The 25,076-nt window shown below is 40.2% G+C and overlaps 1 protein-coding gene across 6 annotated transcripts in view; it reads right to left on the bottom strand.

The window, feature by feature from the left end:
* Positions 1-644: 644 nt before the first annotated feature.
* The window catches only part of DISP1 (dispatched RND transporter family member 1), a 244,318-nt gene continuing 219,886 nt past the window's right edge, over positions 645-25,076 (bottom strand). For all 6 annotated transcript variants that reach the window (XM_060396337.1, XM_042257108.2, XM_042257110.2 and 3 more), the window contains 6 exons: positions 23,568-23,597; positions 15,868-15,991; positions 14,913-15,040; positions 14,455-14,552; positions 12,009-12,106; positions 645-4,276 (listed from right to left, as the gene is read on the bottom strand). In XM_060396337.1, coding sequence (XP_060252320.1) covers positions 665-4,276; positions 12,009-12,106; positions 14,455-14,552; positions 14,913-15,040; positions 15,868-15,991; positions 23,568-23,597 — 4,090 coding nt within the window. In that variant the 3' untranslated portion in view covers positions 645-664. The remainder of the gene's footprint in view (positions 4,277-12,008; positions 12,107-14,454; positions 14,553-14,912; positions 15,041-15,867; positions 15,992-23,567; positions 23,598-25,076) is intronic.

Here is a 25,076-nt window from a genome sequence, read left to right as displayed (position 1 = left end):
CCCATGACTCCTGAGTGAACAAGTGTAACTGTGGAATGACTGTACATTTTGGCTAATTTGAAAAGAAAGATGCCAGTTTCGATATAAATGGATCGTTGGCTTCATGGACAGTCTACCCACGCAGACAGGTGGAAGGCACTATTTAAATGCTTGGCAGTTCATTTCTGAATGAGGTCTCATCAAAATTAGCCATTTTAAAGTTGTTTAGATCCTGGATCCCAACTGAAGTAGCGTTCTTAAAAATCAGTATTTATCTTAAGTCATCAAAAGCCCGAACTACTGACAATCAAAGGCACCAGAATAAGGGTTATCAGGTAAATACAACCGCCAGGGAGAAATGAAAGTTCTAGATAATTCAGACCCTAAATCTTCGACTCACTGCTAAGAGAGGGTAGAGAAACAGGTAATAACTGCTCAAGCTGAGTATAAATGTCAAAAAACAACTGTACTTTTTGAAAATATAAAACCCCAAACAGCTAACACTCTTAACACTCATTAGATACAAGCGTTTGTTGATTGTTCATATGGAACCTAACAATACTTCATGATTTTTGACAAAGTGAAACTTGTTTTTTCCTGTATTTTTGGACTCTGTTTCTAAACTTCCGGATTTTTACTTTTATTTCAAAGGAACGACTGAGGCATTGGTTTAATACTATATTTATTAAAGTGTTTTTATTAACAAACTTTCGCCAGAAAGTTCCGAGGGTGTTAATACAGCAGGCACGTTGGCTTCGATGTTTGGTATTTGACAGTCCATAGAATTGCACTTAACTCTCACAATTCTGCCACAGCTCTGTGGATCGTTTGGGCAGGACCTATAACCGGCCTCCCCTATTAAATGGTTAAATAGAAATTTGGGTTCATTCTGATTTAAATGTTCTGAGCTCATAATAACATCAGTCTGTGATGGGCTCGGCTCCACCTGCCTTTCTGCCTTGTTGGTTTGACTCACTGAAACGGAGTCCTTGTCGGCGGCCCCGCCACTGCCCTCTGTGGTCCCGAGGTCTCTGTTCTTACAGAGTCCCCTTGGGTGAGTCTCAGGACCACAGCAGGCTTTGTGTAAGGCTCCAGCACTTCTGCAGACCAACGATGATGGCTCTACCGTCTTTGGAAGATGCTCTTCGAGGCTCTGAAGACTGTGCACACTGGTCTTAGTGATTTTATCTTGGGCCTGAATGTGCTGTACTGGGTGGAGGAAGAAACTCCTGGACAGAGCATTCGGGGCTCCAGGTGGTTTTGCCCTGCACTGTAGGCCAGGACAAGGGTGGATGTGTGGGACTGGATGCACGAAGCCCTCGGGGGCTTGGTGTGCGGCCTTCAGAGGCACCAGGCCGTTCTGGACGTGCACGAAGCTGCTGGCAGTGGGAGCGCACTGGTGGCACAAACAGTCACCCATCTGCTGGCAAGAGGGCGGGCCGTATTTCAAATGTTTGTAGGCATTTGGGCAGCTGCATCTCTGATTCAGAGAGAAGAAGTGACACATGGTGTGCTGTTCAAGAGAGGTCTGCAACAAGGCAGGACTCGTGTCATTTTTGGTGCTTTTGTTGAGTTCACTGTTGTAAGCTGCGTGGACAGGCAGCCCTAAATGCCTTGCCTGGCTGCTGAAAAATTCAGAGCAGATATGGGTCTCTTCGTAAGTGGTCTTCTCAGAGGCTGCGCAGCTGTGGGCTGCCAGAGGTTCCAATTCATAAAACTCATGTTCCATTTCTGCTGTCTGGCCCCTGGGATCTAAATGATAAGCATTCAGGGTGTGTGTTTTGCTTGGTCGCTTGTCACCAGGACTTGCAGACAAGGCGTGGGAGAAGGCACTGCACTGGAGTTTTTTAGGTAAAGGGATCTGACCGCAGGTCCCCTGCGGCCCAAGGCACCGGCACATGCATTGGAAAAAGAAGGTGGCGAAAGCCCAGCTAATACACATGATGAGCATCATGAAGGTGCCCAGCTGGGTGTAAGCCAGAACCGTAGAGGGCATCATCATGGCCCCGGCCACAAAGGTGGTCAGCGCGGCCATGGCGATGGCAGAGCCCATGCGACTCAGAGAGAAGATCACCTTCCCTTCTCGGTCAGCGTCTGGGGCCAAGCGATAAGCCACCCCATAATGGACAGCAAAGTCTACAGATAGGCCCACAGCCACCGAGATGGTGACTGACTCCAAAACGTTCAGCTCCCAGCCCAGCAGGACGAGAGAACCCACGGTGACAAATATAGTTCCGGCAATCGAAATGATGGCGTAAAGGCTGATGATGATGTTCCAAGTGGTCAGCAGCATCACGCTGAAGGCCACGGCCACGGACAGCCCCATGGCAATGAGGGTGCCGTCGGAGAGGCTGTCCTGGAGGTCGTAGAACTCCAGATTGCTGACAAACCAGCCGTGGCTGAGGCCCTCAGGGGCAGAACTCAACTCATTGGAAATCCACGAGTCCACCTCTTTATAAAACTGATGCATCTTTTCATAAGCCAGGGTGAAGAGGTAGGTACTCTGGAACTCTAACACGACCGCCCTGATGGTGTCATTGATGTCAAACCTCGGCCCCGGGGTCTTGCTGTCTAAGTGGTAGCCTGTGCTCCTCTCCAGCTCCATGATGGCTCTCTTGATGCACAGTTCGAAAATCTCCTGCTTGTAGGGGAAGCTCCAGTGGCTGCAGCATGGGTACAGGGCAGGCTCATCGCAGTCCTGGTTTTCCATCCACTGCTTAAACGTCTCGATGAAGCAGCTGGTGAAGTCCTGTTCGTCCGTCTGGTAAAAGAAGGTCTGATTTCTCAGTTTTTGACAGAAGTGCAAAATCCAGAGCTGCGAAGCCGGACTGGCGATGTTGAAGGCGCTGTCCAAGGTCAGCTTCCCTTTGCTCTTAGGGTTTAGTGGGTTGCCGTTGTCTTCTGGGGATACACCCCAGATGACCGTGATGGGCATGTGGAGCTCCTCTCCGTGATGGACACGCTCAAACATGAACAGCTTTTTGTACTCGGCGTCATAACGTTCGAAAGGATGGGACGACCTGAACACCTGAAACTCAGACAGCTCCAAGGAGGGCAGCTTCATCTTTGGGTTTATGCAGACGATGTAGGCCCCGCCCACCGTTAAGGCCAGGAACCAGAATAGCCAGAGGTAGCGAAACTTAATAACGATGCACGGCAAGACTTTTTCAAAAAAAATTCGAGATGCTTCTGAAATGGCAAAAAGGACTTTGTGGCACTTCTGACAGGCCACCGTCCAGCAGCTTTTGTTGTCGTAAATCTGCTGCTGGGGCTTCTTGAAACAGCTGAAGATATTAAGCAGATACCGCTCGTGCAGGACAACCACCGCCGGAAGCCACGTAACCATCAGCACGTAATTGACAAGGATGGCTGTCCCCGCATACACCCCAAAGCATCTGATGGCCGTGATGTTGCTCACGTAGTTGGCGTAAAAGGCAGCTGCCGTGGTAAAACTGGTGACGAACATGGACAGGGCGGCGTGCTGCAGCGCGATGCTCACTGTCTCTGATGTTTCCGCGTGAGGCTTGTCAAATTTGGTGTAGTTCCAGACGTCACACAGGACGAAAGCATCGTCTGCTCCAATGCCCACCAGAATAATGAGCGCGGTGAGGTTCATAAAAGGGAAGAATTCAAAGTTAAACACCACGCGGTAGAGAAAATAGGACACGATCAAAGAACTGATGATGGCAAACATCGTCATCAGGGTGATGAACATGGACCTGGTGTAGACGCACATGACTAAAAGGACGATCACCATGGCGATGGCGGGATACACCGTATCCATCAGAAGATAATCCTGAAACAAGCTGTGCTTGATTCCAAACTCAATGCCGGTGACAGTGGTGACGCCGTCGGATGCGTTCCAGTTTTCAAAGTTGTCCAGGTAGATGTTCATCATGCTCTCGCCTTTCTCGGTGGGCGAAAAGAGCATGCTGTACTTCAGAGTGGGCGTGTAATCGGCCGTCTTCGGGGCCATGAAGTCCTTGTCCACCAAGTAGTGGAGGATCTGGTACACGGCATTGTACTTGGTGCATTTCCGCGGCACATTGGTGCACTTGAGCTGGTCCTTCCTCCGGGCTGCCATGTCCCAGCAGTCTGGCTCCAGGGTGCCGTTCTGGTAGTGTTTGGCGCAGGTCCGGAGAAGCTTCAAGGTATGAGAGACGTCGCGTTCCACGATTTTCTGGCAGGATGATCTGTTGTTCAGAATAGCGATGTAGTTCCCCAGCGTCCAGCTGGGGCAGCAGGAAGCAGCCGTGGTCCTCTGGCAGAGATCGCCAAACTGCGGGTGCGATCGGATCTGCGGAGACAGAGACAGGCGGAAGGACTGCCGTTTAAAATCGGTTCATGCAAAGGTCTGAAGGACGGTGGCCTTGAGGGGCAGGAAAGTTACTGGAGTTACAGAATCATCCTCTGGAGGTGTCAGTTTGACCACAAGGTGAGACTCCCTCCCCCCCCCCCCCCCACCCCACCCCCGTCCCCAGTCTGCTTTCTTCGGCTACAGAAGGCTCACTTTGTTGTTCCGTTGCTCAGTCTGACTCTTGGTGACCCCATGGACTGCAGCACATCAGGCTTTCCTGCTAGGTTACTTCATTTTGAACAGTAAATTGCTATTTGGGGATGACATCCAAGTGTGAAACAATTTCAATCAATGCCAGTTTGGTTTCAAAAAGGAGATAAAATTAACACCTCTTTGGTAAACAAGCCCTTTCAAAGTCACTTTAAAAAGCAATTAAATGGATAGGCTGTGAAGCATATGTATGAACACCTACTGGATTAACTAAGAGAACAACTGCCCAATTGATATATGAAATGAATCTGTGGTTTCATCTAAAATTTTTGGTGATCAGTATGAAATATTTGGTGACAGAGGTACTGTATTTCCATCATCTTAGGTGGAAGCAAAGATGATATTCTCTAGGAAACTGTCAGTGAATCAAAAAGTGATCCTGGTAATATCAGAAGCAGATGCTAAAGATACATGAAAAACCTGGAATAAAATGGTTTCCTGGTATATAAGTAGAAAGGGGAATGTTTCTAAATTAAAATATGTATGATTTTAAATGAATATATACCGGTAATAAAATACTTAAGCGGGAATTTATTTCTTCCACAGCCGTCCAAGTTTATTCAAGTTGGCTAACCACCCCTCCCTCTTTGGGGAACTTTCTGTTTGGTAAACAAAGGTCTGCTGCATATTAGTAAGTAACAACTCTGAATTTAATGTGGGCAGTATTTCATTTGGAACACTATTCCTGGAGAAGGCTTTTCTTCTTATGGTTCTTCTTCTTATAGAAAATTGAAATCTGTTCCAATGCCAAAGGTGGCATTGGTAAGGTTAGAGTGAGGTCTGCACAATCCTATTGCTTTAAAAAACTATAAATTAGATGAATGGCCCCTCTACCCTGAGGCTGAGGGTAAGAAATACCCCGTGCTCTCAAGCCTGTCCACTGACTTCTCTGGAAGCACCAGGGCTAAAGATGACCCACTCCTATCACTTTAATCATCTCTATCTACCAAAGGTTGTTCCAGGGAAGAAACTCCACAGTTCAAGAAGGGCTTCAGTATTTTTTTTCTAATGAGATTAAAACCACCCTTTCCCTTTTTTTTAAGTGTCATATCCGACTCTTTGCAACCCCATGGACTGTAGCCTGCCAGGCTCCTGTCCTTGGGATTTTCCTGGTAAGAATACTGGAGTGGGGTGCCATTTTATCAATCATGCACTGAAATATTTTCTCAAAGTAGAGACACTGGCACAAATCATCTTTAGAACTCAGACTTATCCAAGAACCAAGTTACTTGTAACTCACTAAGCCCTGGTGATCAGCATACTTTACTGGGACTTATCCTGCAAGGGGCAAAGTGTAGATGAAAGGCCACATACTGGGAACTGCTGAAGTTCTCTGACCTGCACATAGAGATTTGTTCTACTATTCTACTTTTGCATCTGTTTGATAATTTCCGTAATAAAAAGTTGTCTTTTTTTTTTTTAAGATACTCTATTGGGAGTTTAAAAAAATGAATCAAAGTGTTGTTATACAATGTACTAAAATAATGCTGATTTTAACAAAGGCTTAATTTTCAAGCTCATTTTTAGAGAGTGATAATTACTGGACATTTCATAAAACGGGATAATTAACATTTAATTGTTCCTAGGTGAAAACATTCTCATAAGCTCACTCAGAGGGAACTGAAGCACCTAATAAATAATAGGAAATCCTGGAATAGCATCTCTCAGGTAACCAGTTTTATCCCATAAAGAAAGAACAGGTAAGTCCCTGGGCTCAGCCCACTGAATTGAAAGAAAGGTAATGCATAGTGTCTGACAGTTTTCAGATGGAAGAAAATGAACTGTATCCATTACAAAACCCAGTATCAGCTAGAAGGAACATATTTATACTTGTCCAAATAACCAAATGCCAAACATAAAGGAAACAGGGTTGCCAGCTAAAACTAGGGGAAAAGGCACAGAATTCTGTCCTTGACTAACCTTTTCAAAGAATTGCAGAGGGTTTTTTATGTGTGATTCTGACCAGAGATTAAAAAGTTGGACACGACAAACAGACCAAATACTACTTTAATGGCTGCTATAAAAAATAAATGCTAATGAGCCTCTGGAGGGCCAATCCTCAAATTCAAAGTGATGCTGGCTGATGTACAACCTTTGGAAAACAGTTTTTGAGGACTGTTTTAGAGGGTAAAAAATAAGGACAGAGAAGATATTTATCCTGAGTTGGATGCCAGTGCCCTAAACCTAAAGTCATGGAGCTCAAGGGTCATCTAGGCTTTCAGGGAGTGATGCTGTATGTCCCCATCCATCCATCCATCCATCCATCCAAAAGAAAAAATATTTATTGAGCACCTATGCAAGACAAATAAGGGAAAATTGTTCTGCCCTCAAGTTGCTCATGGTGAGGTGGGGAAATCAGACAAGAAAAGCAATGGTGACAATTCACATGAGAAGCAACATATTATGTTTAAGAGTCTATGTGAACCTGTATACAGAGTGCCAAAGTCCGTAAGTGCAATGAGAGAGAAGCATGGCTTAGTCATCTGGGATGGAGACACCCTAATACAGAGTCATATGTTACACTGTGGGGCTGAAAGGGCTTGGCAAGCAGGTGTATCTTCATGCAGAACGCAGCTGCATCTTTGCATATTTTTGCCATCATAGGAATGATTTTGAAATCTTTGAAGTTTATAAAAATAAGGATGGAGTTTCTGAGAACCATATCTTGCAGCTCTCATGAGGGCTGCCCTTTTCATTCTAGGTATTCACAGATGGGAGTTTTAGGAAATCATTTTGCTTGTGTGGTGATAACACACCTTTGCACACTTCCCTGGTCAGATGGGAGCAGGGGTGGAGTTGCCTTCAAATAGAGAAAAAGAAGAAACCAGAATAGTTTAAGTGATACAATAACTTTCAAATCTAATGGCCAAGTTGGAGATGTGGTAAGATGCCGAGAAAACAATAAAGGCAAGAAAATGAAGCCCTTAATACCAGATTCAATCAACTGCTGGACTCTCACTCCCCACGTGACTAAGTTCCTCATGTATAAAAGTTGAAGGGAGCCTAGAGATGAAAGAAAAAGCAAGGGCTCCACAGCTGTCTTTAAAACAAGCATCAGGGAACTTCCCTGGCAATCCAGTGGTTAAGACTCTGAGCTTCCACTGCAGAGGGCTTGTGTTCAATCCTTGGTTGAGGAACTTAGAGGCCCCCATCACATGCTGCATAAAACATAAAACCAAACAGCCAAAACATAAAACAAAACAAAACAAAACAAAATCTCCAAGCATCATCCAGAAACACATTTCTAGAGTCTTCTAAACTTCAGAGGAGGGGGGTGTATTCCAGCTGTCCACAAAAGCTACCTAAGTAAAAAGGGTTTTAGGTACCAAATTTCAAATCCCTACTACAAGCTGATTCCTCTGAGCACCAACTTCTACAGTGTACAAAGACTAAAAACAGGGTAAAGAGTTTCCAGCAGAGTCAAGATTAGACACACAAACATCTTCGTTACTAATGACTCTCTGCCAGCATGCCCTAGAGGAACGCAGAAGTGTAGGAAAAGTAATGAAGAAGATTAGGAGAAGCAACTGACTCCCCTTTTGAGAGAATCTAAGAAATCAAGCATTCTGTGAGGAGACAGATGCAGCATCAGAAACAGAAGCTCTACAGTCTGGAAACCAGTACCTGTCTGAACTGTGAGTACAAGTGGCATGTAATTTAAATGGGAACTGGTGTTTGAACTCAATGTGCTATCAACAGAGGCAGGCAACAATGGAAACACCTGGTCTCATGGTGACATCACACTGATTACCAGATGCTTTCTGGAGTCAACTGACCAACGATTAAGCTCTTCTGCTCTGGATCATTTCATATGTGTCTCATTCAACTTGATTAATAATCAAGTGCTTAGGTACAATAGCAAGGATTTGGGGAGGGGAGGAAAAGGAAAGACTGCCAAGTAGCCTCAGGACACCGTTTGCTCAAAGCACCGTAACAAATAAAAATCCCCAAAGGGTCTTGACCTGGGAGACTCAAAAAGGTACAGTAATAATCTGTAATCTAAACCATTAACCACTAGATATTATTCCCCGATGGCTCAAGTGGTAAAGAACCTGCCTTTAATGCAGGAGACACTGGAGACGTGGATTTGATCCCTGGGTCAGGAAAATCCTCTGGAGGAGGAAATGGCAGCCCACTCCAGTATTCTTCCCGGGGAAATCCCATGGACAGAGGAACCTGAAGAGCTACAGTTCATGGGGTCGAAGAGTCAGACACGACTGAGTGTGCACTAAATATATTATCTCTGTGAGAAACACGTTGTTCTAGGTTCACAGCAAGAGTTTGAGGCTAGAATACAAGGGCATTTGCAATTGGCAAAAATAGCATTTAATTTAAAAAGCTCAAATTACAACCATATTCCTTGAGGTAGAATTTCAGGACCATGGTTATGTTTATTCATTTATTGGTATGTATCTGTCAGTGGCTTGACCATTCATTCAGATGCGCCTTTGGGTCTGTTCCTCACCTTTTCACAAGAGCATTACAAATCGTTATGTTCTTCCCAGGGAGTACAGGCTTGAAGTCACAGCTAAACATTCTTATTATGAGCTCAGTAGAGAAAAACAGACAAGCAAAGTACATCTACTTTTTTCAATAGTTTAAATTTTGCAGAGGCTTCAAGCCAAACCATTAGAAACCACGTACTGAGATTTCATTACTTTATCTCTTGTAGAAAACTTCTGCTATATCTCAAGTACCAACCTACCTGAGATATGGTTTACAAATCAAGTAAGAATCAATACTGTACCTCTCGTAAACCTGCTAAACCTGCTGTTAAGAACTTTCTTCAGAACATCATACTTCTTTTGGAAGTATGGGAACAATCCTTTCCTGTCTTAGTATGAAGGCAAGATGGGTTTCTTCTAAAAAACAAACTTGTCGCTCTATTTAAGTGACTTTTGTCTCCGATCATGAATTCTTCTTTGCTCTGGTTGCCAGGAAGATTAAAGACAAATTTGAGCTCACCACCATGCAAATACACAGAATTGTGGGGTATGCATTATTGTATGTCCAGTCTCATCCTCAGCTTTATTTTCTACCCACTATTGTCCCTTCAAGTAATTCATTCAATTATCTATCCTTTCTGTATGCCTTTTTGCAAAGTTCCTATTGGTGCTGATATTTTATCATCTGAAATAGACTCATATATGTATATATAATATACTCTTTTCACTTATGAAAGCTATAATGGCACAGTACTGCTTACTGGCTTTTGAGTTTATTAAAAATCTAAGATGTACTCATAGAATAAATTGCTAGCTTTTTAAAAAAGGTACTTATTCTATTCTAAGCCCTGATGATTCTTTGAGGTTCATTTGAGTGGGAAATGGCATATATAGCGAACAATGCAAAGCATAAATGGGAGAGGGAGCAGTAATCTGCATTATGGAAGCATAAAGAATGGAGGGTAAAGGCATAGACTCTAGAATTAGACTTTGGTTGTTGTTTAGCTGCTCAGTCATGTTCGACTCTTTGAGACCCCATGGACTGTAGCTTGCCAGGTTCCTCAGTCCATGGGATTTCCCAGGCAAGAATTCTGGAGTGGGTTGCCATTTTCTCCTCCAGAGGATCTTCCTGACCCAGGGATTGAACCCACAGCACCTGTGTTGGCAGTGGAATTAAGACTTGTCTGGGTTCAAATCCTGCATCTGTCAGTTACTACCTGTGTGAACTTCCTCATTTGAAAAACAGGCAAAATAAGTGTTTCATTCCTAACACTGTTGTGAGGATTATATTAAATAATTCATTAAAGTGTTTAGAACACTTCCTGACAAATATCAATAAACTCAAAAAACATCAGCTGTTAATCAACTGAGTGAATTCAATCACTTTAGTGTCTTCAAGGGAGGTAAGGTCTAAAGATTAACTGCAAGGGTAGGAATAACAGGGTCTAAGAGGTTAATGAATTGTTTTCATCCAAGGTGTGATTATAAAGTAACCAGACTGGCTTAACTTCTCTAAGCTTAACTGCTCATCTGTTAAAAGGTATTATTCCAAGGTCACAGGTTTACTGTGAGAGATGTAAAATACTCAGCATAAAGCCTTGCACACAGCAAGTGCTCTTCAAAGTTAGAGTCAACTTTCTATATGAGAATGGTTGTAACCCATAACAAGGAGAAATATGCTCATAGTAGCTTTCAAAAATCCACTGATTGTTGTAGAACAGAACAAAATATGACAAAAATGGCTCACCGATGAAGAAACTGTAGGCTGTTTATAGATGGTTTGTGACTTTGGTCTATTTGGAGTTGCACAGAGACAAGATGGCACTCACAGAAAATCCTGATATCCTCATCAATGCAAAAGTTATTTTCAAAATATATAAACGGCCTCTCGGAATGAAGAATGAAGTCAGGAGATCTGGGACCAACTAACTAGGTGACCTGGGTAAGCCACTCAGTTCTCAGAAGGTCCTTTTATCTGCACAGGGATAGTGCTGGTCTGTGGGTGACCTCAAAGGGTCCTTTCTACCTCCTATGCATTAAAGAACCCTGTTTATAGAACAGGTGATTTCCCTGGATTGTCAGGCTGGCTCTTAGGGCATGTGATTAGATTTTTGACTGACAAGTGATTTTACATTTTATTGGGTTTCATGCTGGAGTTTCTCACTTGACAATGCTCCACGGTCAGGTAGACCAGCTGAAGTTGATAGTGATCAAATCAAGACATTAATTGAGAATAGAAATGCTCAGAATACAAGTTTCTTTTCCTCCTTGTTACTGTGCTTGGACGAGGCCATTAGTGTCCTTAGACAGCAGTTTCTACTTGGAGAAACTACGTCTGAACACATGAAATTGACTGCTCTTCCAAGCCTGTAGGTGACTTTATTTTTTCTGGTGCTTTACAGATTAGGAGTGGAAGTGCCCGTCTTCTTATATCTTTATGTCCTGTTAAAGCATTAAGGTGTTCAGAATTCAGAACAATCTGGATTGGATTACTCAGGCTATTTCCATAGATATTGTATTTATGTTCTTTGATGTCCTCTTTCCTAGCCTGCGCCCTAAATTTTCCTTTGAGGTCACCGGCCAACAGGATCCATTGATTGCCAGAAAGGTGAGCATTTCATTGCATAATTAAGATGCTGACAATTGCCTCAGGGGGAAAGTGGAGTGAACAATGAAACTAGGAAAGAGAAAATACAACAAAAGAAGAAAAAGGCTTAACTATTATCCCGAAAGGAAATAAGCTGTGAAATAACACAAAAGACTGTCAAGGACAAAGAACATGAGTGGGAAAGAAAGAGATCTTTATTAAGGAAGATGGTATGTTTTAAACGTGGGGAAACAGAAACACTTTGATCCTGGGGTCGGAAAGAATGCAAAGCCATTCTCCTGCTGTTTATTCTTCAGTAGGTAAGCCACTTAAGTGCTTTCATCTGATCAGGCACCAGGCTCAGCAGTAAAAGGAGTTTCAGAAATATAACCTTATTTTGCTGAACAGATTTCAGTTTTACTTTACATACCCTTGAATTATCTACATTGCACATTGATTTAATTGCAGGTAAATTCCACAGTGTCTCCCCTCCAGCTGAAGTAAACACTACTCTGGAATATCGGTCACCTGGTGACAGGGGGAAAAAAAAAGAAAAAGGTTTATAAATTATTCATTTATTTCAGAAGACTCAGCATTCAGAAATAATTCAAACTGGGAAACCACATGGGCAATTCATTAGCAGTAGGGAATCCTGTCTTTCATTAAATTCTAGGAGAAAAATGTAAAAAAAAATTTTTTTTAAATATTGCTTTAGCTCAAAGCCTTTGTCGACTCACTGCATCTTAAAATTTGTAGCAGTTATGTAACATATCTAGTTCTGATCAAACTGTAATTAGGAAGACCAATCCATAAGAACTTTTGGCAGAAAATCAACCGAATGCCTCCCTCTTAATTTCACAACATATCACCGCAGTGGTATATGAAATCAAAGAATGAAGCACCAAGGCATATCAAGAATGGATTATAAGGGTGTTCTCTGTGGCAGCTAACTAGAGAGCAAAGATGGCAAGCGATCAATTTTAAAGCACTAACAAAAGTCAAGGATCACAGACATACTCCTCATTCTTGCTGAGTGCTCAGAGTTCTAGAAAAAATATTTTGAGAATCATACTGTTACAAACTATATCTCCGAACAAGGGAGGCTGTGTGATATCCTGGAAAGAACGTGGTCTTTAGAGTGAAAACTGGGTTGTAACCAGCTTCTATCATTTATTAGCTAGGTGATCTTAGGTAACTAACAGCTTCCCTGAGCTTCAGTTCCTCATCTGTAAAATAAAGACAGCAACACTTTCTCAAGTACGTGTTGAGAATTAAATGAGATACTGGAAAACAGGTGCTCAATAAGTACTGTTTCTGCTCCCTCAGCCATTAAAAAATTAACATAAGTGAACTGAAACAAAGTAGGTTAATTTTATACGATCGAAAATGCCAAATGGTGTGAACAAAGAAAGTCAATTTGCAAATTTATGAATAAAGCTTTATTACATGAGTGAGTGAGTGAGTGAAGTCGCTCAGTCGTGTCCAACTCTTTGCGACCCCATGGACTGTAGCCTACCAAGCTCCTCTGTCCATGGGATTTTCCAGGCAATAGTACTGGAGTGGACTGCCATTTCCTTCTCCAGGGGATCTTCCCGACCCAGGGATCGAACCTGGGTCTCCTGCATTGTAGACAGACTCTTTACCGTCTGAGCCACCAGGGAAGTCCTTTATTACATGAGCATTTGTCTTGAAGACAGGCATTTACTAAAGAAAACTTTGTGACCATTAATAAATGCTCATGTAATAATTTATTTATATTTATTTATTACAATAATATATTTATTACATGAGCATTTATTAATGGTCACAAAGTTTTCTTTAGTAATAATTTATTACATGAGCATTTATTAATGGTCACAAAGTTTTCTTTAGTAAACTCCTGTCTTCAAGACAAAGACCCTGAAGTTTGAATAGATATAAGAAACATCTAAGACCCAATCAGGTCCCCTAGTGATCTAAGAAGATAAGAAAAAAACACATCTTAGAAGGATTTTCAGCAACAACAAAAAAAGCTGAAACCAAAGGAGCTTCAATATTAATATTTAGTTAATCAGAAATTGAAGTTATCACAATTCCTCACTTGTAACCATGAGGGCTAATCCATGATATACAAAGTTAAACATGTTTCTCTGAGGCCCTGAACTCTTCTTTCCTGGCAGCTACAGAGGAACCAGGCTGACTCTACAGACTACAGCAGATTTTGTTTAGTGAATTTGCTGCCAACATTTAGAGATCTGTGATGCCATATTGAAATCAAGATTCCTGGCCTCTGGGAATTTCTTACAATATTTGGGCCCTCATTTTTTCAAGGCCATATTCTGCCATATACTCTTCAGTCACCATCACTTCCTGCTGTCTTAACTCAGTTCACTTATCTCATCCATATATGAGCTGGGTCGCTGAGGCATGCAAGCTTTGAACCTCTGGACTTTATTTGTTCGTCTTTCTTCCACTAATGCCTGATGACAAGGCAGGCACAAGAAGGCTATTAATACAGGCGTTTTGACAGTAGATTGTTTCAGGGTTCAATCTAAAAATATGTACAAGGAGTTTTTTAAAATGACTTGCAATATTGAGCAAGGTCAGTAATTTTATTAGATTTATGTCTGTCTTAAAACTGGCTATAACTCAATGCTCTCTTTCTTATTTTTTTCTTTTTCCCTCATTATTTTTTTTAATTATAGGTAAATAAATTCAGATTAGTGGTTGACTAACCTAGAGAAGTAAAATTACAAGTTAATTAAACAAAATCTCTTGAAGCATGACAGAAACACTAAAGCTGTTTGATCAGTCACATACACCCGGACAGTATAGGTTATCAGTCACGTTCAATCCCAGGAAACTCGGAGAGGTTTGTCATTTATGATGCCACTCACTTGGAACGTCACAGAAAAAGCTGTCCTTGTGGAAGTTCCAGTCAACTTCTCTCTTCTCTCTTTCATAATGATCGTCTGACCACCTATCATCCCGATGGCTGAAATGGAACACAATTTGATCTTCAGTCAAGTCCTCACCATTCCAAGGATGAGAAGCCTACTGGTAACAATACTGCCTCAAAGTCAAGACCTATTTAGTGCTTGGTATGAAGTTGGATGGATGGGCATAAGCAACCACCATTAATTTTCTCACTTCTGAAAAAGGTAAAAAAGAAAACAAAACCCAAACCCAAACCTTCACTAACAGACAACACAATCTTAAAAGACAATGACAATTTCAACACATTCAGTGGTAAAGATTTTGAGCCACACATTTTAGATGTAATTGTTTTGCTCAGGCAGTTTTTATAAGTGGAATTAATTAGCAATGTTTTGTCTAAAAGTTAATAAACGGTTACCTTTTGGCTTGTTCATCTGCATATTTAAAGGGGTAATTTGCTAATGTTGCTTTGTATCCTGTATTTTTCACCATGTTATTCCATGTGACCAGTCTCTGGCCTATTGCAGTCCCTCTTGGTTCAAAACCCTAAGGCAAAATATTACAAATTCCCATTAGTGTACTTCATTTCAGGCTAAGTATAGTTATAACAGCTTGGGAAGGCAATGTCAAGGTGATGGATAGCTTTCAACAGAAAATAAATACGTTCTTCACAGCTACTCCAGAGGTGAACTGCATTAAAACAAGATGATTTGACATAATAATGATCACCTATTTTCTGTGACAAAACAGCCTGATTCTTTGGTATGTTACATATCTCAGGAAAGAGGATAGAAAACTTATCTGAAGCTTCTCTTCCATATGCATCCCTAGCATTTAGTAAATACTTATTTTTATGTTATAAAACATCATGGTCAAATTAAATTACATTATGCATGTTTTACAAAGAGTTTATCGTTATCATTATGCTCATTCATATTTTCCTCCCTATTCCATACCCGAGGGACATCTATCAGTACTTAAAAACAGACCCTGCTCTCTTAGTAACACTGAAATTCCTTTAACTTCCTCAGGAAAAAAGAGGTGACATTCTAGTTTTAAAGATTTTGTGAAAATGTTTTTATAGTCTGCAGATTCTCCAATTTACAGCTTTTTAGCTTAACCTGGAGACCAAGAAACAGCTTTCCAGATGTTTGAAGGTGAGCGAGTTCCTTGACTGCCTTTGAGAACCTGAGAATACAGACAAGTCTTCCCTCTTTCAGAAAGTGACTATACTTACTGATGGCTTGAGAAGGTTGCAAAAGAGAGGGTACTAGATAACATAAGATAAAGTGTCCTAAAATGCTTATTCTTTTGAGATGGTGGAAGGCTACATAAAATAGACGAGCAGATTCTATTGGCTCAGTTTTCCTTACCAGCAGTGGATCAGAGAAATCAGGAAGCTCTGGCACTAATACTCCAACCAAGGCACAGACCACGATGAACACCGTGCACATGCCCAGGACAACCACAGGCCAGTCTGCTATCAGGGCTGCGTAACTACAAAAGCAGAGAGAGAGCACAGAGAAAGCCTCTTAGGAGCAGAGTGAAGTTTTTTCACTACCTAACGGAGCAATTAGTTAATTCTTCCTACTTCAGACCTAGTACCGGTATTTATCAATGAAAGACCTAATGATATTATAAACTGTCGCTCCTCAGGTGCTACTCTTTGTGACTCCATGAACTGCAGTATGCTAGGCTTCCCTGTCTTTCACTATCTCCTGGAGTTTGCTCAAATTCATGTCTGTGGAGTCGGTGATGCTATCTAACCACCTGAAAGTGAGCATAATGTCCATTTCTGACACGTAATATTTCATTGCTCTATCTGTGCCTAGGAAAAAGATCTTGAATCTACACTTTCTAAGTGGAAAGAAATATATTTTAACAGAGGCTCCATCCTCTTTGCAGTCTCTTCCAGAACTTTTGTTTCTCCAGTTATTTCTTTCTCCCTACTTTCACTCCATCACTTCTTGAAAAAGAACCCAGCCCATAAACAGGTTCAGCTAAAGCTTTAAGAATTGTTGTTTTAGATGCTAAGTCATGTCCAACTCTTTGTGACCCTATGGACTGCAGCCTGCCAGCTGCCTCTGTCCATGGAATTCTTCAGGCAAGAATACTGGAGTGGGTTGCCGTTTCCTTCTCCAGGGGATCTTCCCGGCCCAAGGAACAAACCTGCATCTCCTGCACTGGCAGACGGGGTCTTTATTGCTGAGCCACCAGGAAAGCCTATAAGTCTTAAGAATAACCAAACCAACTTGAAACCTCCCCATAAACCTATTAACCATTCTTTTAGTTAAAACAAAAAGTTGGACATAGAACAATGATGAACTTATCCACTAGACTGTGAGCTACATGAGGGCAGAGACTTTGATTTGATTGAGTGGTTGATTTAGTACAATATTAGTGCCTCTTTCTTTTTGCTAAACATTTATATACTTTCTTTTTTGAAAATTATTTTTTATTGGAGTATAGTTGTTTTACAATATTGTGTTAGTTTCTACTGTACAGCAAAACAAATCAGCCATACATATATATATATATATCCCCTCCCTTTGGAATCCCTTTCCATTTCAGGTCACCACAGTGCATTAAGTAGAGTTCCCTGTATGTTCTCATTGGTTATCTATTTTACACAAAGTATCAGTAGTATGTATATGTCAATCCCAATCTCCCAATTCCTCCCATCCTCTCTTCCCCCTTGATATCCATACAGCTGTTCTCTACGTCTGTGTCTCTATTTCTGCTGGGCAAACAGAAAAATGATATGGATGATCCTGTCTGCAAAACGGTGTCTTTTAAAAGGTGCCTGGTCACTATCTATTGATTAGATGAACAAACACCCATGTATCTATCTTCCCTCAATTCTCTAATCACCATGGCCTGGCTGTGGTTTCTTACTATACCTCAGAAACTCCTCTCTGTTACCATATCCCACAGTCAAGTCATTTCTCCCAATACCCTTCCCATACCCTCATTCACTATCTTCCGCTGAAAGACCTGTTTCTGGGCCCTTCCATAAGATCTTGGACCAGGCCTTCCTAACCTGATGCTTGCAGTTCTTGCTAACAACTTAGTGCTTAAATAGAAGTTGACTAAACTGAACTCTTCTAAAATTCAAAATGTATTCTGCCAACTTCAGGTTTCTTGAATTTTTATCAGAGAAGAAAAGAAACATCTAATTTCTGGACAATTACTATTCAAGTCTCAACACTGTTAGCTCATTGGGCTGCTGTGATGGCTATTTCTGGCTCATTTGAAATAGACTTCTTACTCAGATACTTTGAGTTTTTTTTTCAAAATCATGCTGGCAGTTTAAAGAAAGCTTGTGGCTCTACAATTCTGAAAAAAGCTACAAGATGTCTCTAAGAATAGATGGCTGATTTTTATATTCTGATCGCTCAACTTCATAGATCTGGCTTCATGGAGATATTCACATTAAATTTTAATAAGGACGTTAAAATATAACATAATTATGCTTTAAGGGAGCACTTGCCCAGGCATTTTTCATTATTTTTCTTTTAAAAGCAACCTTAGGAGAATAAAGAATAATAGCTTGCACCCACTAAGAGTTCCAGTTGCTCTGATTCTTTACATAGATTATCATCTCACAGAATTCTCACAACAACTTTATGAGGTGAAACTGAGGCACGGTCAGGTTGAATAACTTGTTCAAAGTCATAAGCTGGCCCTGGTCATGAAACAAGTATGTCCTGGGGTTGTAATGTACAGCACAGTAACTATAGTTAATAATACTATACTGTATATTTGAAAGCTGCTAGGGGAGTAGATTTTAAAAGTTCTCACTACAAGAAAGAAAAAAAATTTGTAACTTTGTGTAGTGATGAATGTTAACTAGACTTATTGTGGTGATTATTTCACAATACATATGAATATCAAATTATTATGTTATACACCTGAAACTAATATAATGCTACATATCAATTATATCTTTAAAAAAAAGTCACAAAGCTAGGAAGCCAGGTAGTCTGGTTTAAGAGTCTGGCTTCTTAGCCACTATGATATCATCTCTTGCTTCAAACACAAGAGAAACAAAAGACATCAAGAATAAGTCAACTTGCCACAAACAGATGCTTTCCAAAACTGTCATTTAGAATTAAATTCCTAAGCCACACTCTTAATTTCTCTGTGCAAAATCATATAGACCCAAAGGACTTCAAGTTTGAACATAATTCACTAACTGTAAGTTCTGCATTTAAAAACTCATTAAGGAAAAATTATGCTAGGTAAGGTGGAATAACTCAAGAATAATTCTGAATGTATTGAACACACATAAATCACAATATGTTGATTGTAGTTGTTCAAATGTAAACACCAAGTGGTCAGAATTGTTCGTATTTCCAGAACACACCCAATGCTTATATTTTCTATACTTTATTTCCTCCTCCACCAAGTGCAAACCAAGATGAAAGTAACTGGTTTGAAGCAATAAAATCCTTTGTCAATAGCACATTTGAGACTTTCTGTTCATTGCTTCAGGTTTTAAAAAAAGTCCTTTACATTTTAGACCTTTAAAATATCAGCCCTATGAAGTGAAAAGGGCTCCAGGCTTACACAATTACTCATTATACTTTATATTAAATGGATCAATTTTCTTTCAAATAAACCAGAAGTTATACATTTTTACCTACAAACATGTTATCAATAGAAGGCCATGGGCCCCGAATTGCTTAGTTTTCATACTGTGGTTTAATTTACCTATATAATGACTTTTTGTTTGTGTTCTTGAAAAATCTGCACACATGCACAGCAATCTTAAAAACTTGTTCAATAATTGCTTTTTCTTGCTTTTGAAAACATTTGGTTTTGATTTTACAGCACTGCTCTCTACTATATCCGTGCACGGACTACACATGGAAACTTTACGGTATTAGTGATTTCAGCATATTTCTTCCAAACACATTTAACCTTACCCTGTTACAAGTCCACTTCCTCACACAGTACATGCTTCACATGCTAACCTTTCCTAGAGACAACTGCTTGCACTTAAGAAATGGAATCAGTATCCTGAGGACATAAAGCTCCACAGGGGGAAAGCCCTAACTCTTTTGAGTAAATATCACTCAGACAGTGGTTTCTCCTAAATATCATACAGTGACTGAGGCTATTTCTGCTTCCTGCTGTCTATGCTACGATGTTGTGTAGCTATGGGCACCATGTGGGAAACAAAAGTTTCATGTATAATATGAAACCCAGACAATGGTTGTAATATTATGACAAAAATCTAATAAAGCAGGAAAACTGGAGAAGTAAAGGAAATTAAAAATGACCTATAAATCTTACAGCTATATTTTTCTAGCTAATTCCCTTCATGATGCATCTGAGTTCAAGGTACATATTCTAAGTTTAAATTTGAATAAAGGACCTGCACATTCTTTTCTCTGAAAAGTCAACTACACATGCATTGGAAGAATTTTCCAAAGGACCACTCTTTTACTATAATATTTTCCTCTGTATACCATGTAGTAATTGTCTTTCATCTGCCTGATCTAATCTTGTACATCTTTAGACCAAACTACAACATAACTGTACATGCCATCCACTTCTCTGGCTCCTGGGTGACAGCAGGCAGTCATTTCTTAGTGACTGACTGACCAGGTGATGGTTTTCCTCGAGGCCCTACTGCTGATCAGCTGCTTAGGTTAGGCCCACAGCACTACCCGTGGCACTGTTGTATTGGGTTGGCCAGAAAGTTTGTTCGGGTTTTTCTATATGATGGTACGGATAACCCTGAATGAACTTTTTGACCAACCCAATATGAAAGAGCACATCATCATCTCAACAGGTCACATATCAAACAGTACAGATATGAAGGATTCATTCTCCTTCTATAAAATGACAGATAACAGAAGGAGCAGGGACAATGGATTGCGTTTGTGGGTGAACTGCAGATCTGAGTGAGTGGGCAGGCTGCCTAGCACCCTGGTTCAAGCTGTTCCTGCCCTGCTAAAGTTTTCATGAGGTATATGGACCTTGATAGCTCAAGTGGTAAAGAATCCTCCCTGCAGTGCAGGAGACTTGGATTTGATCCCTGGGTCAGAAAGTTCCCTAGAGGAGAACATGGCAACCCACTCTAGTATTCTTGCCTGGAAAATCCCATGGACAGAGGAGCCTGGTGGGCTATAGTCAATGGGGTCGCCAAGAGTCGACATGACTAAGCACACACACATACATGGGAAGTCTCTCAAACATACTCATAGATTCTCAATCACGTTATTATTGGGTTTACTCTGGAAAAATATCAGCAATAACTGTTAAAACAAATAATTGAAGTATCTTACAGGGCGAACTTATGCTCACGTGACATTATAAGGGGGACCTGTTTTAAATGGACCATTTGTATTACAATAAGACCCTCCAGAATAAGCTTTCCTCTCTTAGTTTACAAAGATGTTTTTCTTTTGACTTTTGCTGCCTTTCTGGAAACCCTCTCCTCTTTCTCCCCTTCCTTTCCGAGTGGAGAGCCAGGCTTTAGAGAGTATGAGTACCTCGGACCTGAGGTACTCTTTTCCTGACCAACTACCCAGTCCTTAACCCCTAATAGCCTGGCTTTTGCTCTGATGAGTCTTCTGAAACTGCCAATGTCAACTGTCTTAGTTTTCATCTTCTTTTACCTAAGCAATAGTTAACACTTTAGCTATCGCTTGCTTCCTAAAAATATCTCTTCCTCCTGAGTTTCTTCCCTTCTGTTTCCTTTAATATATTTTCCTTATCCCTCTTCTCTTTTAAGGGTAAGCGTTTCTAAATGTTACTAATCCTAACTTTTCTAGTCGCTGCTGCTGCTGCTAAGTCACTTCAGTTGTGTCCGACTCTGTGTGACCCCATAGACGGCAGCCCACCAGGCTCCCCCGTCCCTGGGATTCTCCAGGCAAGAACACTGGAGTGGGTTGCCATTTCCTTCTCCAATGCGTGAAATTGAAAAGTGAAAGGGAAGTCAGTCGCTCAGTCGTGTCTGACTCTTCGCGACCCCATGGACTGCAGCCCACCAGGCTCCTCTGCCCATGGGATTCTCCAGGCAAGAGTACTGGAGTGGGGTGCCATTTCTAGTGGCATCAACTATCAATTTAGTGGAATATTTGAAGCTTATGGAATTTCACAGAAGAAAACAGTACAGAACTCTTTCTTATGAAGTAATAGACTCATTCAACAGTTAGTATCTTTCTGGGAATAAAATCATAGTAGATATGGATATTATCCTCAAGGAACTTAGAGCCTAATTCAGAAAATCAGACAGGTACACAAATACCTACAGAACTAGGTCAACAGAGGTACATTTTTACAGGGATACAGATAAAAAAATTTTGTGAATTCTATGAAGGAAAAGATTACTTCCAGCTAGGGTGGGAAGGGGAATCAGAAAAAGCGAATTTTAGGAAGAAATTATATTTACATGTGCGTATACTGAAAAGAATAAATTAAAACTTTAAGAATACAAAACTTTTAACAGAGAAAAATACATATTATGGCAAAACCAATACAGTATTGTGGGGTGAAATGAAGTAAAATAAAAAAATTAAAAAAAAGAAGAAAAAAAACTGTGGACACTCACTGCCTTTGAAAAATTTAGAATCTAAGGATAAATAAAATCTTTAAATACAAAAAAAACACAAAACATATGACTCTTTCAAACTGTAAAACTTTTTGTCATTTAAGAAGACCCTATTATTTCCAGAAAAATGGAAATTCATTTTCTTCATGCGTCATATTTGCTTGTATAATCTCTGTCCTTCATCTTTTTTCCATAATTTTTTTTGTTGCAAAATCGGGTTAAAAAAATGTAGTATATGCATACTATGGAATATCATTCAGTCTTAAAAAGGAAGGAAATTCTGATGCATGCTCATGGATGACACTTGAGGACAATATGCTAAGTGAAATCAGATAGTCACAAAAAGACAAATGCTGTGCTCTTCCACTCATGAAATGTTAGAGTAATGGAATTCATAGAGACAGGGGAGAATGGTGGTTGCCGGGAGCTGGGGAGAGGAAGAAATGAGCAGGTACTATTTAATGGGTACAGAGGTTCAGTTTTGCAAGTTGAAAAAAGTTCTGGAGATGGATGGTGGTGATGTTTGTACAATAATGTGAATGCTACAGAAGTGAACACTTTAAAATGGTTAAGATGGTGAATTTTATGCTATGTCTATTTGATTACAATTTAAAAATTAATATTTTTAAATATAAAAGGAATTTACTAATTAAAATTTATGTAGCAATCTGACTCCAGTGAGAGAATAACTCTCCTGAGGAAGGCTTCAGAGCTATCAGCATCTGAGCTTCCTTAGCAAATGAATTTCAAATATCATGAAGAATTTCTTAACAACCTCATATCTGGAATCACCATACAAAAGGACATCTGATGAGACAATGCTTTTTTGGGGAAACACTTGTCCATTTAAAACTTTGATTTTCTACTAAAAAATGAAAACTTAAAAATTTTCACATAAAAGAGTACCTCCATCTTAACATGATAACAAAATTTTTATAAAGAGACACAGACGAGCCATCTGAAATAAACTGCTGTGAGTTCAAGTCATGGCAGTTGGCTGGATGGTTTCTCTCTCATCAATAAGTAAGACATTGAGAAGCCAAGCCTTACAGGAAAGAATTCAAAATAATCATGCAAATATAAATGGTCAAAGTGAAAGTGAATGTTGCTCAGTCGTGTCAGACTCTTTGCGACCCCATGGTGTACAGTCCATGGAATTCTCCAGGCCAGAATACTGGAGAGGGTGGCCTTTCCCTTCTCCAGGGGATCTTCCCAACCCAGGGACTGAACCCAGGTCTCCCGCATTATAGACAGATTCTTTACCAGCTGAGCCACCAGGGAAGCCCATAAATGATCAAACCCAACTAGAATTTAAAGGCTAAAAGACTCCCTTGGGATTAAAACCACTTTCTGGAGTTCAGGATTCCTCAAGCAGCCAAATCAGAGGAAATATAATTTTCCTACACAAAAATACACACGAGGAATGCAAAAACAGCAGCAAAACGTAAAGAAAATACTAAGATGGGAAAAGCACATACTTATTTCATAAGATGATCCAGACTACTTTACCTTTTTGGTAACTTGAAAGGTCTGGATGGTCTGGAAAAAAGCAAAGGAAAAACAATCAGAAACAAGGCATCATAATAGAAACAAATGCTTTAAATATACATTTAACATTTCACTTATTATCTCTCCTTATGAAAGAATCCTTGAGTTGAAAAAGACATTTCTATTTGAGAGATTTTGGATTTAATGATGAATGTTGACCACCTTGTATGCCAGTAGGTGGCATATTCTCAGATGTTCATTACACCCTCCTAGGGGAATCATAGTCATACCAGACATTCTCCAAACCTATAGCTACAGATTCCCTCATCTCTCTCACAACAGGAAGCCACATACCTGTCTCCAGTCCGAGCTGCTTCTTACTTATATCTTTTTTCTTTTAATTTGGACATCAATACCTTCTTCAGCTAGAAATATCATATCGCCTCTTCAGTTACAAAATTCACTGCTCATGTTTCACCATGCTGGAAGACAATGGTCCTCCCCATGTGGGATGAAGACCCCTGGGAGTTCCTCATATCCTTCAGGGTTTTTCAGGGCCTCCCTTTTCCAACCCCATACCTCTTTAAGGCTGGGTTTCCTCCATAATATTATATACTTCAACCAAACAGCAGACTGCAATAGACTGACTGCAGAATCAAGTATGAGAAGCCTGCTGTCTCCTATTAAACCACACATCAAAGAGACTTACAAAAATGTGAATCAGTGCTAATCGCCTCACTAAAGATTTTTTTTTCATTTTGGAAATTATTTTTCATAACTTATGTTAACATGTAAAGGGCTTACAATCATTATTTTAAGAGTTAAATTTAAAAATTTAAATTTCTCAGTTTCAATTCCAATGTGGTACCTATCAGACATAACACATGAAATATTAATACCTCTGGATCCTTAGTAATTTTGAAAGTGTAAAAAGGTTGTGAGATCAAAAGGTTTGATAACCATTACAATAATACTGAGAGGATACTTAAATATTTGCTTAGTAAATGAGTAATTTCCTACCTGTGTACTCTCTCCTAATCTAAATCTGCCATCAGGCTGTCCCATACTTTGAGGAAACAAAACAAAATGAAACATCTATTTTTGGTTTTTCTACTTCAATCTATTACTCTTCCAGTAGTTAGACCTCTGTTTTAGATTTTCTTTGAGATCTAAAGTTTCCTTTCTTATTCCTCCCTCTCTATTTATATGTCTCACTAATATATATGTATTCATTCTTTAAAAAATATTTATTTAACTCCTGGTATTGCCATGAATGAGACCAACAGGGTCCTAAACTTCAGGGAACTCACGTTCCGGAATGCACTTTGTATGCTTACAGAAAAGATGCATATGTTCTAAATTTCATGTGTTTTGTACATGTCCTCATTGATGACTCCAAGCCCCTTAAAAATATTACACTCAAGGAGGTGCAACAACCCCAGAGACTGCAAGCACTGGAAACATTAGAGAAGACATATCCCAATTCCATCCTAGTCCTATTTTTAGAGATGAGCCTCTGTTTGCCTCTGG

Source organism: Ovis aries, chromosome 12, assembly GCF_016772045.2.
Source record: "Ovis aries strain OAR_USU_Benz2616 breed Rambouillet chromosome 12, ARS-UI_Ramb_v3.0, whole genome shotgun sequence".
In the NCBI taxonomy this organism is placed as follows: Eukaryota; Metazoa; Chordata; class Mammalia; order Artiodactyla; family Bovidae; genus Ovis; species Ovis aries.
This window is presented reverse-complemented; position numbering and strand designations above follow the sequence as displayed.